This window comes from Microplitis mediator, chromosome 8 (genome assembly GCF_029852145.1).
Source record: "Microplitis mediator isolate UGA2020A chromosome 8, iyMicMedi2.1, whole genome shotgun sequence".
Taxonomy (NCBI): Eukaryota; Metazoa; Arthropoda; class Insecta; order Hymenoptera; family Braconidae; genus Microplitis; species Microplitis mediator.
In genome coordinates, this window is record NC_079976.1 from 8046650 (window position 1) to 8060669 (window position 14020).

A 14020-nucleotide genomic window follows, 5' to 3' on the forward strand; every position below is an offset into this window, starting at 1 on the left:
CGTCATTGAATATTTTTAAAAAGTGGGGGGGGGGCACTACCTGAGAATGCCCTTAAATATATACGAATTATGTTTTATATCAAGAAAAAAATTTAAGTTGTTATTAACAAGTAACAAAAAAAAAAAAAGAAAACTATAATCTACAGTCAGAAGTGAGTAATTAAATTAATAAAAATGTCTTGATTCGGGTTTAAAATAAAATTGTTAAAATTTTTCGTTTAAAAAATATTAAATAAAATATTTTAGTTTCAAAATTAAAAATAAATGACACCAAGTAAATTAAAAAATATAAATTCAAATGTCAAATAAAAAATTAAAATTTTCAAATGGCTTATCATCAAAATTCCGACTTACCAGAAAACAATTCAACTAAAATATCAGAACTTATTCCCAATGAAAAATCTGCCAACAATAATTGCGATTTGAACAGCATCAAAAGTCATCCGGACATAAATTATATCGCCGAATTTATCGTAAATAAATTTTATTTTGCAATTTTAATAGAAGGTAAAACCGTACCGAGAAATACACCGGATGTTAATTTTTTGAATACCGACGATGAATTTATTTATCACAATTTTTATAATGATTTTGGTCCATTAAATCTTGGCTGCCTGTACAAGTAAAGTATTTTTTATCTTATTGTTGATACTAATTCGGAGATAAAAATAACTTTTAAATGTTTGCTTAGATATTGTTTTAAAGTTAACAAAATATTAAATAATCCACGTAATCGTCATAAACAAATAGTACATTACTGTGTTAAAAATGATGAGAAAAAAGCAAACGCTGCGTTTTTGATATCATCGTATGCTATTTTATATTTAAATAAATATCCTAAGGATGCACATAAATCGCTAGTAGATGGCAATATATCATTAAAGCCATTCCAAGATGCTTCAATGGGACACTCTATTTATCGTTTACGATTACAAGGTAATTAATAAAAATTTTAATTCAATTTAACGGGTGATCCCAGCGCGTGCGCTTCGAAAACGAGGGATTTAAAAAAAAATCAATGAAATAAAAACGCTAGGATATTAAATTTTCTTTTTCAAAGGCGCCTCTGTAAGTGAACTGTCGGTTTTAAAACAAAGATCCAATTAAATTTTTGAAAAACTACAGAGAAAAATTAAATTTAACTCATGAATGTGAATGTGGCAGACATTAGACAAATTTAAAATTATAAATAAATAGAGTAATTAATTAAAAAAAAAATATTTATAAAAAATGCACTTATTAATTTCAAAATTTTTTAAATGCGCATTTTTTAAAAATTTTATTTCTTCAATTATTTACTCTATTTATTGATAATTTGAAATTTGTCCGATGGCTGCTACATTCACACTCATATTTAACTCAATGTTAAATATATGGGAATCCAAATTTTACTGGTTTTCTGTAGCTCTTAAAAAATTACTTGGATCTTTTTCTTATCATTATTTAGTAATATGTAAAATTTCATTAAATTCTGACCAGCAATTCTAATTGCAATTAAATTTTTAATTAATCTAGATTGTTTAAATGCTCTGTACAAAGCAGTAACTTTTGGATTTTTTAATTTCGATGATTTTGATATATCTGAATATGAAAAATATGAGAAAGTTAAGAACGGTGATTTAAATTGGATCGTGCCTCAAAAATTTTTGGCATTCACGGGTCCGAGCACCGAACCAGGAACTCCCTATCATCCCCCGGAACACTACTATGACTATTTTATAGAAAATAATGTAAATACAATCATAAGGTTGAACAAGGAATCGTATGATTCTTCGAGGTATCAATTTTTTTTTTAATTAGCTTCGAAATTATCATTTAAATGTATTTTACAAAAGACTTTCTTTCTTTTTTTTTAAATTCGACTGCTCAGATTCACTAGAATTGGAATCAATCATTATGACATTTATTTACCTGATGGAAGTGTACCATCCCGAAAAGTTCTTTGTCAATTTTTATACATCGCTGAGATTACTAATGGACCAATTGCAGTTCATTGCAAGGTAAAAAAAAATAATAGATAAATTATTCATGGTAATTACATAAATCTAATTACTTAAAAATTTTTTTAATTTAACAACTAAAATATTTTTTCGATTTCGAAAAATAATTGTTATGTGGATTCAATAAAATTATCACAGTCGACTACCCGTCATAAGCCTGACCGTAATAAGTCTCTTCCACTCAATCGACAATTACTGAATCCAAACAACTTCTCCCACTTAACCACTTTTTTGAATTTCGTACCAGATATCCCATTATAAGCCTCCGTTAAAATTGTCAAAAAAATTATAAACCAAAAATAGGAAAAAAAAGACAAGTTGAAAAATAAAAATCGTACGTCAAAATAAAATGGCGGCAGAATATGATAGAAAAATATTTAAAAAATAAAAAAAAAACACTTGAGTGTTTGAACAAACCTTGGTGGGGAAATAATACGCAGAAGGGTGTCCTAATACACTTGGAGATTTAATTTAAATTGCTCCAAGTGTATTGCAGCTAAAAAACGTCACTTAACTGCTATTTCCCACCAGACGATGCCAGATGATTGGGCTCAAGAACTTGGAAGTTATCAGCATCAGCAAATCGCAACACTTTACATTCAAACTGAACACTTAACACTTTACACCAGCACTGAACACTCAACACTTAACTTCACCATAGACACTTTGCACACTTTAAATTAACAAAAGATAAAGTTTACAATCACTGCACAATTTTACACGACTTAACTGCAATACTGTGTTTCAATTCAAACGTAAAGAAGAATCTGGACTACAACTGCCATTGTCGATGATATTGACAGCCGCTATTGGACCGCTAGCTGGTACAGAGCAATCGACTTTGCGATTCGATTCTCCCACCCCCACTTTAGCAAAAATTTGAACGTTGAACACAGCAACGCGCAGTAGCGTCATCTTGGCGCGAAATTTAAAAATTGAAATTTAATAATTTCATTAAAATTTATATTTATCAATAATTATATTAATTAGACTACAAAATATACTCGTAAATTTTTATTTTCATAAATAATTTATTAATTATTCTCATTACTTGCGCGGTAAATTTAAATATTGAAAAAATTAATTATTAGAAATTGAAGAAAAATAAAAATCGTACGTTAAAATAAAAAGGCAGCAGAATATGATAGAAGAATTGTAAAAATTAACAAAAAAACACTTGAGTGTTTAAACAAACCTTGGTGGGGAAATAATATGCAGAAGGGTATCCTAATACACTTGGAGATTTAAATTAAATTGCTCCAAGTGTATAGCAGCTAAAAAAACGTCACTTAACTGCTATTTCCCACCAGACGATGCCAGATGATTGGGTCCAGGAACTTGAAAGATATTAGCATCAGCGATTCGCAACACTTTACACTAGCACTGAACACTCAACACTTAACGATACCACAGACACTTTACACAATTCAAATTACACAAACCCTGCACATTTTAATTAAACAATTACTATGAGCAATAAATTTTATAAATAATTCTGCGAATTAACTGAATACTGTGTTTCAATTTAACCGTAAAGAAGAATCTGGACTACAACTGCCATTGTCGATGATATTGACAGCCGCTATTGGACCGCTAGCTGGTACAGAGCAATCGATTTTGCGATTCGATTGCCTCCACTCTAGAAAAAATTTGAACGTCGAATACAGTGACGCGCAGTAGAGCCAACTTAGCGCGAAATTTCAAAATTGAAATTTAATCATTTTTTTTTTAAATTATTCGTGTCAATAATTATATTAATTAAACTAAAATTAAAAAAAAAAAAACACGTATGACGTTTAAAATTATAAAAAATAAACCCGGCTTATAACGGGTAGTCGAGGACAAAACTAAATATACGCTAGTGGAAAGATTGAAATTCTTTATAAAAGACCGTGAATTTTATATGATAGACGTTTTTATAAAAAGATTACGATGTATTCATATCAGAATATTGTTTGTCAATATATTAAACAAAATATTTATTTAAATTTAGGCGGGATTAGGACGAACTGGGTCATTAATTTGTGCATATTTAATAAAACATTATAAAATGACTGCCAAAGAAGCCATTGCCTGGGCACGAATCTGCCGCCCGGGTTCAGTGTTAGGCCATCAGCAAACATGGCTCGAAAATATGCAAAAGGAGCTGATATTCAGTGGGCAGAAGTATCGACTAAAGCACTACAATGATGTTGATAAAATTTTACACCATAGATATGGAATATATTCAATTTCTTTGAAGTTGGAGCGAAAAAATTACTGTAAATTATTGAAAGATTTGACTTTTAAACCTAACAGCTATTTAGGCAGTGTTACAATTCTACTCACATCTCTACTCAAGGGAAGAAGCTACAACTTTACTCAGCTACAACTCTACTCAACAATTAATTGCTATTTTATCGATAGGCTAAAATACATGAGTAGAATTGTAGCTTAGTAAAGATATAACCGAGTAGAGTTAAACGTGGGTAAAAAAAACTGAGAGGAGGCTGAGTAAAGTTGTGAGTGAGTAGAGTTGTAGCTTCTTCGCTTGAGTAGAGATGTTATGAGTAGAATTGTAACACTGCCGCTATTTAATTATTTACTAATCTACAATTTATTTACAGTCGATCATAAAAATAATGACAATAATTTACTGTGTAAACGTAAATTGTATAATATGCCTACAGAAAATAAACAGAAATTTTTTAATTTCTTTGGTACCAATGGATCTATTTGTGATTATTTATGTAAATTTTTAAATTGTAATTAAAAAAATTTCCAATTTTGTAATTATTAATTTGACATTTTGTTATAGGGAGAAAATTTGGCAGTTTATCTGAGGGAGAATCAACGTCGTCTGAAAAGCAAAATGAAAATTCACTTAATTCTGCATCCAATGCACGGAAGTCAACGACAATTGGGAGTAATAATTATGAGATGAATGTAATTTCGGATAAAATAACTCAAGGAGATCGATTGAATAAAATAAAAATGGATAGAAATTAATTTCATTATAAAAAATAAAAAAAAACTGTCATTAAAAAATAATTATCACCATAAAATTTAAATGTTTACAATTAAAAAAATTTATGATTAATTATTTTTATTAATAACTTTATAAAAAAACTTAAATATTTAATATAAATATAAAATTAAGTATAAAAAAAAACTTAATAAACTTTTTTTTTTTCAGTAAAAAAAATGAAAAAAAAACTTGATGGCTACAAGTCGTTTTTTATTTCAATCAATTTTTCTCGAAGTCGAGTTTCTTCTCTGATTATCTCATCATTGCTATTCTCAGATCTTTTCAAAGTTCTGAAATAAAATTTTTTTTTATTATTTTAAATTCAAAAATTTAAATAAAAACTTGAAAATTAAAATTAATGATAAATAATTTTAAACTTACAAATGCGAAAGTAATTGTTTGAGATGATAAGGAATAAGATAGCGAGCATGAGGTGATAAATCTGCAAAAGGATCTTGGGATGAATTTCCATTATTATATCCTTCTATCCTGTTAAAAACAAAAAAAAAATAACTGTAAAATCAACTGTTAATTATTCACATAATAGTAGAGCGAGAGAGCCAGTAAATGAACTTTTAATTAGAAAATATTTGATCACATTTTTAAAATCAGTCAATAAAAACTAATATTTAATTTTCTTACCGTACGATAAAATGTTTGGTGTACTGTAGTTTGATATTGCGTTTGACACAATTAACAACAGCAGCAAGTGCTAAATCGCGAAAGTCACTAATAGAGTCAACATTTAGCTGTCCATTATTATCTGAAAAATTATCTGATGAATTTTGTATGTTAATTAGAGACCTTGCACTTGGAGTGTCGATCCAAATTACGCGGTAGTTTTTTTCAAATAAATTATTAGCCCAATCATGAGCACCGACTTTAGCAACCGAGTCCCACTCGCTAGGTGCATACCAATCGTAAACCTGGAATATGTAATTTATATGAAGAATATTAGAGGTAAAATAGTATATAAGGTAAAAGACCTAGTACTCGATCACTTCATGTACTTGTATATTTATTTTAGACTGGGCCAAAAAAATCGACTATTTTCTTTTTTTAACGATACTGTGAAAATATTATTTGAGATGACAAAAAAAAAAAATTATTGAGAAAATTTAAGTCGTTAATATTAAAAGATCTATCATAGCAATTTTCGATTTTTTTTTAATGAACGGGTTCTTGTCTCATAACTCTCAAACCATCGAGATAAACGAAATCGACTTGAATACATCTCTTGAAGAAAATTTGATGCTCTACAAAAAAGGTTTGATTGCAATTTTTCGTCAGATGAACCGTTTCTTTATAATCATGGTATGATTTTAAAATTTGCTTGTTCAACTTTGGAATTTTGTAATTCATGTGAAAATAAGTTTGTGGAAAAAGCCAATGAATATTCTTGAAGGAAATTGAATGCTCTACAAAAAATGTCTCTTAACAATTTTCGCTAAATTCACTCCTTCAAAAGTCATTCAAGGTTGAAGTTAAGGAAAACGACTTCAATAATCTTGAATAACTTTTGAAGGAGTGAATTTAGCGAAAATTGTTAAGAGACTTTTTTGTAGAGCATTCAATTTCCTTCAAGAATATTCATTGGCTTTTTCCGCAAACTTATTTTAACATGAATCACAAAGTTCCAAAGTTGAATAATCAAACCATACCAATGTTCAAAGCATGATTATAAAGAAACGGTTCATCTGATGAAAAATTGCAATCAAACCTTTTTTGTAGAGCATCAAATTTTCTTCAAGAAATGTATCCAAGTCAATTTCGTTTATCTCGATGGTTTGAGAGTTATGAGACAAAAACCCGTTCATAAAAAAAAATCGAAAATTGGGACTCAAATTTTCTCAATAATTTTTTTTTTGTCACTCTAAATAATATTTTCGAGTACTAAAAACAAAAAAAAAATAGTCGATTTTTTTGGCCCAGTCTAATATTTATATTTTGTAAAATTTAGTAAATATTGATATACAAATACATGAGTGATCGGGTATTGGGTTCTTACCTTACTGTAAAAAAACGATGTAAGTCAACGTCATTCTGGTGTAAGGGTCATCGGTGTTGAATTTAACTCCGAAAATGGTGTTAAAATTTTTTCCGGTGTTAAAAAAAAGTAATTTTATTTTTCAAGTATCAGGAGTCGAATTTTATTTTGAATATAAAAACAATTTTTTTGTTTCAAAAACTAATGATACGACAGATTTACTAACTTATGAATAAATCCAAAGAAAATTTGTCCACAATTACATGTTTTCTGTTTGGTTGATCTTAAAGCACTTTTACTTACACCCTTATTCCCGATCGGAGTTAATTAATTCATTATTTACACGGTGTTAACACCCCTACACCGGTCTGAGTCTATTTTAACACCGTTTTTTTACGGTTTAATAAATAATAAAGAATAACTTACATGACAGTTACCGTAATATTCAACAATTTCTCTAAAAACAGCAATAAATTTCATAAAACTTTTCGATCCTCGTGCGTAAAAAATGACAATGGCTTTACAATTATCATTATCATCATCAGTATCAACCCCATCAACTTCACAATTATTTTTAGATTTTAAACCATTAAGAGTTGCATTTAAATACGGATTTTGTTGATATTTACGAACGTATAGACGACAAACACACACAACTGTACCGCTTATTATTAATATCAAAATAATAATACCCGCGGCTATTGGTAATAACAAACTAATATTTCCTGTAACTGTTTTATTTGCTAACAGCTCTCCGCTATACTCTACAGCTTGTCGTGATTTAGATACTCGCGTGCAATCTGTAAATTTGTTCAATTTTCATTACATTACTTTTGTAGAATTTAAATTTCATTATTATTCTTATAAACTTTTATCATACGTGATATCCACGTGCAAGACGGACTGGATTCATCTTTAATCGGAGGCGGATTCCAAACTGTTTGTCTTATGCACCGATCATCATTTAGTGTTATTAAGAAACAATAACTCTCGTTATATAAAACTGGAAGAACAAAAATACACTCAATGTCTTCTGTGTAGCTTCCATTTGAATCATGAACCTTTTAATAAATATAATAAATAATATAATAATATAATATGTTTATTTATTAAAATATATCGCATTACTAATTACGAAAAAAAAAAAAAAAATTAGGGGTACATTTAAAAAATGTTACGAATAGAAATCATATATTTTTTTTAAATTAGTAATGTGATATTTTTTTATTATTAAAAAAAAAAAACTTACCATTGTAGAGCTACAATTTTTTATTGATAAACTAGATCCGTACTAGAAATAATTATTTAATTATTAATTTAATTATTAAATTTCACTATCGATAAAATAACTGAGGCCTGACATTGCAAAACGGGACTGATATATATTTATGCCATAATTATTTAAATGTATACAGCAAAATGTAAGAGTGAATTTGAAATGTTTTGATGAAATTTAAAACTTTGACTTTTTTTGTAAATCTGTTTCACGTTTATTTTTTAATGACTCTATGAATTTTATTATTATTTATAGTCGTATGCGTTAATATTCCCTACAAAATTTCCCCAGAGAAAATATATCTCTTACACTAATCCCTGATTAAAACAAACGATTCAAAATAATTCAAAACGATTTAATTTAACTACTATATAGATATACATTCAACATTGAGTGAATCGTTTTGCTTAATCGGGGATAGTTGATCACACTATTGGTCTTAAATTAACTTGTTTTTCGACTGGCTGCTGACACTCAAAGTTTAAGTATCAATAGGTAATTATGAAAAATATTGTGTGGAACTCAGGATGAAACACGACTTCAGACTGCAGGTGATAGTCAAGTTCACCCTACTCTGAAATCGTTTTATTTCATCCCTTGATCATTGATTTTTTCTTTTAATTTTCAAAATTTCTAAAAAAGTTTATCGTTGTGTCACGTTTTGAAGTTTAGAATAGTCATCGCTTTTTCAACATTAGTTTCCCAAGTAGCACACTTGCCTTCGTGACATCTATAAGATTTCAATTTTTCTGCTACTTTTTGACTTATCAATAAAGCAGCAATATGTTGACAAAACGATCAGAAATTTATGTCACCGAAAAATATCTACTTAAAAAACTCAACACAAGTGACGACAAAAAGTAAACTACAAATAGTCGTAAAATAAGTCATCTAAATGACTTTTTAATTGACATAAGACAGGAAAAACAACACAAATTTTTTCTGTCTCCGGAACCAACATTTGCATGTCGTAGTTATACCAAAAAAGGTGACTTTGAGACAAAAAAAAGTTTGTTTTATCCTTTTAAAAGAAATATTAAAGTTGACGCTGTGTGTTCCTTGGGTTAACACGGGTAATTAATTTGATTGATTTGAATAATTTGAAATTTTGTCACTTAGATGCAGAAATGTCAAACCTCAATCATAAATATTAAATTTAAAAAAATAAAAATTATTTAAAATAATCGACAGAAAAGATAATATTAGACATGCACATACTTATTATGCATACACATTCTAAATAAATCCTACAGTATAAAACATTTAATTTGAAACAAATCGCGTGCCAAAAGGTAAAAGGGCGCATTGCTACAGGTTAGTAGGGAATTATGCTAAAAGGGCGCAAAAAAAAATTTTTTTTTGCCTTTAGCTTTGAAATTTTTCGAAACGCAAAGATCTGCAAAAAAAAAAAATTTGGGCATCCTTGAGCTAAAAAGGCGTATCTCAAGACATACGCCCTTTTAGCTTTTGAAAAGTAGTGCCTAAAGCTAAAAGGGCGCATAAAAAAAAATTCAAGTTTTGATACAAAATACTGACAAATAGCTTCACAAGATAAGTTAGATGAAAAAAACAGTCTCCCAGACTTTTTTTTTCAAAATTTATTAAAAATAAAATAATTGAAAGAAAAAAAAAAAGAAAATATCAAATTTTTAATTAAATAAAAATTTTCACAACGATTGTAAAAAATAAAAATTTACTGATTTTTTCTTTAATTATTGTTTTGGACTATTATGGATCCGCCATAAATCAGAATAATTTGAAAAAAAAAAAAAAAAAAAAAAAAAAAAAAAAAAAAAAAGTACAGATATGGATAAGGAGGGTATGGGAGTCGTAACTAATTGAACCGGTTACATATTTCTGCAATTTTTTTTTTTTTTAATTTAGTATAAGATTATAACAATCATAACAACAAATATTAATACAATCACGCGTACATATTTTTAATTTTGATATGAAAAGAACGTATTAGTTAGAATACACCTTTTTGACTGCAGCATTTATTTTTTTTTTCATTTTTAGACTTCGGCTAAGCTTTTAATAAATTTTTCAGAAAAAAAATTTATACGCCCTTTTAGCTTTTAGTCACAAAATTTTCAAATTCCTAAAGCTAAAAGGGAGCATAATTAAAGACATACGCCCTTTTAGCTTTGGGAAAACAATGTTTGATTTTCAAGCATAGAAAATGTTTACTAATCAATTGGCGATGAAAAAAAAATTTATGCGCCTTTTTACCTTTTGGCACGCGAAATATTAAAAAAACAAATTTAAAATAATGAACTTTAGAAAAAAAAGAGTAAAAATTACCAAACTAATTTCCCAAGGATCAAGAGGTTTTTTACCATACTTAATACATGCCTCTTCTTTATTTTCATCTTCAAATGACAGTGGAATTAATTGTAATATCAAACTTGAAGAGCCAGAAAGTATTGAAATGCTGAATGTAAATGTTACTAAATTCCTACTAAAAATAAATTACATTCTAATTTCTGATCCCAAATAAAATACAGCAGAAGCAACAAAAATAATTACAATAAATAATTCAAACAATTATTTAAAATTACGAGCTCGTTATTAATTTACAATTAAACAGTTTAAAATCAAAACAGCCTTAACTAAACCACCTCAGTATGAGTTAAAGCATTCAAATTTATTTTTAAATATTTCTTTGCTAAGAAATTTAATTCTGCAAAAAAAGCCGAGAGAAAATTAAATTAAATTGAAAAGAGATCATGCGAAGCAATTGAAATGAAAAATAATTTTTTTTTGTTTCATTGTTCAATACCTATTGTGGTCATTATTATTGAGTGCTCTGTCATCATAATAACAATGAGATACAGGTTCCATAACTTCAGTACGCTGATAACTCGTCGTAATATATTTATTTGAGTGTATCGCATAATTGTTATCATCAATTGTGTAACGCAAGGCATAACAACCTGAGTACACATGCTCGAAGTATAGAGAAATATTATCTTCCTAAAAAAAATAAAAATTGGAGAATAATAATAATTTATTTAGGAAATACAGTCGATCTCCATTAACTCGGACAGTTAGTCCACGGAGGGGAAATTTCTTACAATTTCCGAGTTAACGGAAGCCTTTTCTCCCTTAAAAAATAAACTATGACGCATGCACTCTTACATCTACATGAATAATGCATATATAAATATATAGAGTAGGGTGGTCGTTAAAAATTAAATTTTCTCAGGCGCCCCATAAAAAGCTTCTTTTTAGTGAAAAAATACGTGGGGAATTTATGGGAAAAAAATCGCGGGGAATCTAAAAAGTTTTTTAAAAATATCTTCATAAATACACATTTTTTTTTAAAAATGAACATGACCTTTTTCGTTCAGAATAGAATTTCCTACAAAATCGTTCCTTTGGTTTTTTCCTTTAATCTGCATTTTTCATGAGATATTAAAATAAAACGCGATTGTATCGAAAAATGAACTTTGATCGTCCTGAGACACGTGTTCTTTTTACTTAAGAAGAAAAAACCAAAATCCCCACGTGTTTTTTTTTACTAAAAAAAAAGGTTTTTATAGGGCGTCTGAGAAAATTTAATATTTATCGACCACCCTAATATGTAGACACAATAATATATAGCATCGGGAAGGCAGCGTAGCTCGTAGTGGAGGTCAAGATTGAGGGGAAGTTTGAGATAATGGAGTTCGACTGTAAAGTTATTTTTGAAGGAATGATAAAAAAAATTTGGATAACGTTGATTCTGTAGGTCAACCCCAAAACTTTCCGCTGTTTTCAAGCTCAGAGAGATCGAAACCAAAAACTTCCTTTTTTGAAAATTTTCAGTTTTTATAGCGGGAAATTTAAAAAAACTGTGGATTTAAAATATTAAAAATAAATTACACAATTTTACCTGACATTGTTTGGTTGATTTGTCACTTTGTAATGAACTGTCATGATCGACTCCGATATTTGAATTATATGAACAGATTGTTTGATCGATTGAGTGTAACTCCGAATTAAAAATATTTGTAAATTCATGGTTGCGGCACTCACTGTCATTTTTAATTGTGTCGTTTACTAGTAGAGCGACTTTGTAAATGCAATTGACACTGGGTAACGTGATATTTACTTTCATTATTCCTAAAATTAGTAAACAAAATTTTTATTATTTTATAACTAATTAATTTATTACCGAAATTTCCGATCGGGGTTTTTAATCAGGGATTTTTAAATTCAATTAGTCTATTATTTTTTTTTTACTCAAGTTTTTTAAAGGATATATAAAATAATTAATTATAGTAAAATTACCTGTTGGTAATAAACCATTTTCTGATAATATCAGAGTATAATTTGCGTTGTCTAAAATATTATTAAGGCTGCATTCTTGATGGGCAATATGTGATCCTGGTGTTGTTTTATCTTTCTCGTCTTGATTACATGAATATTTATATTCATACTGAAAATAATAAGTGAAATATAAAAATTAATTAATCATTTGTCAGCATAAATTAGTAAAAATTTAATTATTATGTAAACACTTACATTGCAATTATTTAAAATTCCTTTAACATGGGAAATTAATATTAAAATAAAAAAAATATTTTCCAGCCCCTTCATTTTTATCAACGATTTCTAATCACCACTTAAATTTTAATTAATTAATAATTAATTCACTGTACTTTTTCATTGCGCATTAACTTTTAATTATGGCGATACTTTCATATTAAAGTAAATATATATGTACTACATATTAGTTTAATTAATTTTTGATAAATTTTTTGATGTTTGTTTTCGAATAATGGAACATAACTCAAAATATATAAATTTTTTTATCTTTTAACATTTTTGTAACCTGACATATCAAGATCATCAGGTTCTTTCACTATCACAATTGACAGGATTTTTATCCCCATATAATTCCGTAAATATTTTATTCAACATTACTAATAACAATAATAATAATAATAATAATTATAATAGTAACTATTTATGATAATGTGCATAAAATTGAAATTAATATGCAAATGTAAACAGACGACAGAAAAAAAAAATAAGTTTTCTAATGTCAATAATAGATGGCGGGAAATTTAAATTCTAAATTTGAAAGCGCGCGAAAGTTGATTATGTTCAAAATTTTTTAAAAACAAATTCTTACTGACAAGATTTTAGAAGATTCTGATAGAAAATACAAAAGGGATGTAAATATCAACAACAGGGCGGGAAATTAAAATTCAAAGTTTAAAAGCGTGCGAAAGTTGATAATGTTTAAAATTTTTTAAAAACAAATTCTTACTAACAAGATTTTAGAAGATTCTGATAGAAAATACAAAAATGACGTAAATATCAATAACAGGGCAGGAAATTTTAATCCTGTTTGAAAGCGCGTGAAAATTAAATATGTTATGAATTTTTTAAAAACAGATTCTTGCTGATAAGGTCTCATATAAATTCTGTTAGAAAATAATAAAATGACGTAAAATATATGTATAAAATCTAAGGTTCTATGAAGTTTCTTAGTATATGGCGCGTTTAAATAATTTTATAACTTTTTATTAATATAAAATTTCATTCAACGAAGCTCATATTATTTTTGATAATTTTCTAACCTTATATATTAATTGATGTATGCTGTATATATGAATCATATATGGATAATAAATGGTCGTATCGGATTCATTTATCATAGAAATTTTGCAATTTTTTGTGTTTTACTTTCCATATGTAAAGTAGAGGTATATTAATAAAAAAAAACAATTTCAAATATTTGTACTGAATATTGGTAC

General features: G+C 27.7%; 2 protein-coding genes across 3 annotated transcripts; one reads left to right on the forward strand and one right to left on the reverse strand.

Annotated features, from left to right (window-relative positions):
* Nucleotides 1–151: 151 nt before the first annotated feature.
* On the forward strand, nucleotides 152–5056 carry LOC130673224 (dual specificity protein phosphatase CDC14C-like). The gene is made up of 7 exons (XM_057478178.1): nucleotides 152–622; nucleotides 692–936; nucleotides 1516–1777; nucleotides 1871–2000; nucleotides 3994–4261; nucleotides 4607–4729; nucleotides 4798–5056. The coding sequence occupies exons 1-7, from the start codon at nucleotides 327–329 to the stop codon at nucleotides 4986–4988; spliced, it is 1515 nt and encodes a 504-aa protein (XP_057334161.1). The 5' UTR covers nucleotides 152–326; the 3' UTR covers nucleotides 4989–5056.
* Nucleotides 5057–5092: 36 nt separating this feature from the next.
* LOC130673222 (uncharacterized) lies at nucleotides 5093–13220 on the reverse strand. 2 transcript variants are annotated; one of them, XM_057478177.1, is made up of 11 exons: nucleotides 12780–13220; nucleotides 12546–12693; nucleotides 12148–12377; nucleotides 11053–11246; nucleotides 10575–10728; nucleotides 8244–8285; nucleotides 7875–8055; nucleotides 7421–7794; nucleotides 5650–5933; nucleotides 5389–5496; nucleotides 5093–5297 (listed from the first exon to the last, which is right to left on the reverse strand). In XM_057478177.1, the coding sequence occupies exons 1-11, from the start codon at nucleotides 12852–12854 to the stop codon at nucleotides 5204–5206; spliced, it is 1884 nt and encodes a 627-aa protein (XP_057334160.1). In that variant the 5' UTR covers nucleotides 12855–13220; the 3' UTR covers nucleotides 5093–5203. The 2 variants fall into 2 exon arrangements, with proteins under 2 accessions (XP_057334160.1, XP_057334159.1); XM_057478176.1 differs by having other exon boundaries at nucleotides 5096–5297; nucleotides 10575–10731; nucleotides 12780–13216.
* Between the last annotated feature and the right edge of the window lie 800 nt (nucleotides 13221–14020).

Excerpts from the sequence above, each read along its gene's own strand:
- LOC130673222 (XM_057478176.1), bottom strand. The coding sequence starts at position 12,854 with ATGAAGGGGCTGGAAAATATTTTTTTTATTTTAATATTAATTTCCCAT. Across the intron at positions 12,694-12,779 it reads GAATTTTAAATAATTGCAAT|TATGAATATAAATATTCATG; the intron begins GTAAGTGTTTAC and ends TATTATTTTCAG. Across the intron at positions 8,286-10,574 it reads ATCCTTGGGAAATTAGTTTG|TACGGATCTAGTTTATCAAT; the intron begins GTAATTTTTACT and ends AATTATTTCTAG.
- LOC130673224 (XM_057478178.1), top strand. The coding sequence starts at position 327 with ATGGCTTATCATCAAAATTCCGACTTACCAGAAAACAATTCAACTAAA. Across the intron at positions 623-691 it reads AATCTTGGCTGCCTGTACAA|ATATTGTTTTAAAGTTAACA; the intron begins GTAAAGTATTTT and ends ATGTTTGCTTAG. Across the intron at positions 4,730-4,797 it reads ATCTATTTGTGATTATTTAT|GGAGAAAATTTGGCAGTTTA; the intron begins GTAAATTTTTAA and ends ATTTTGTTATAG.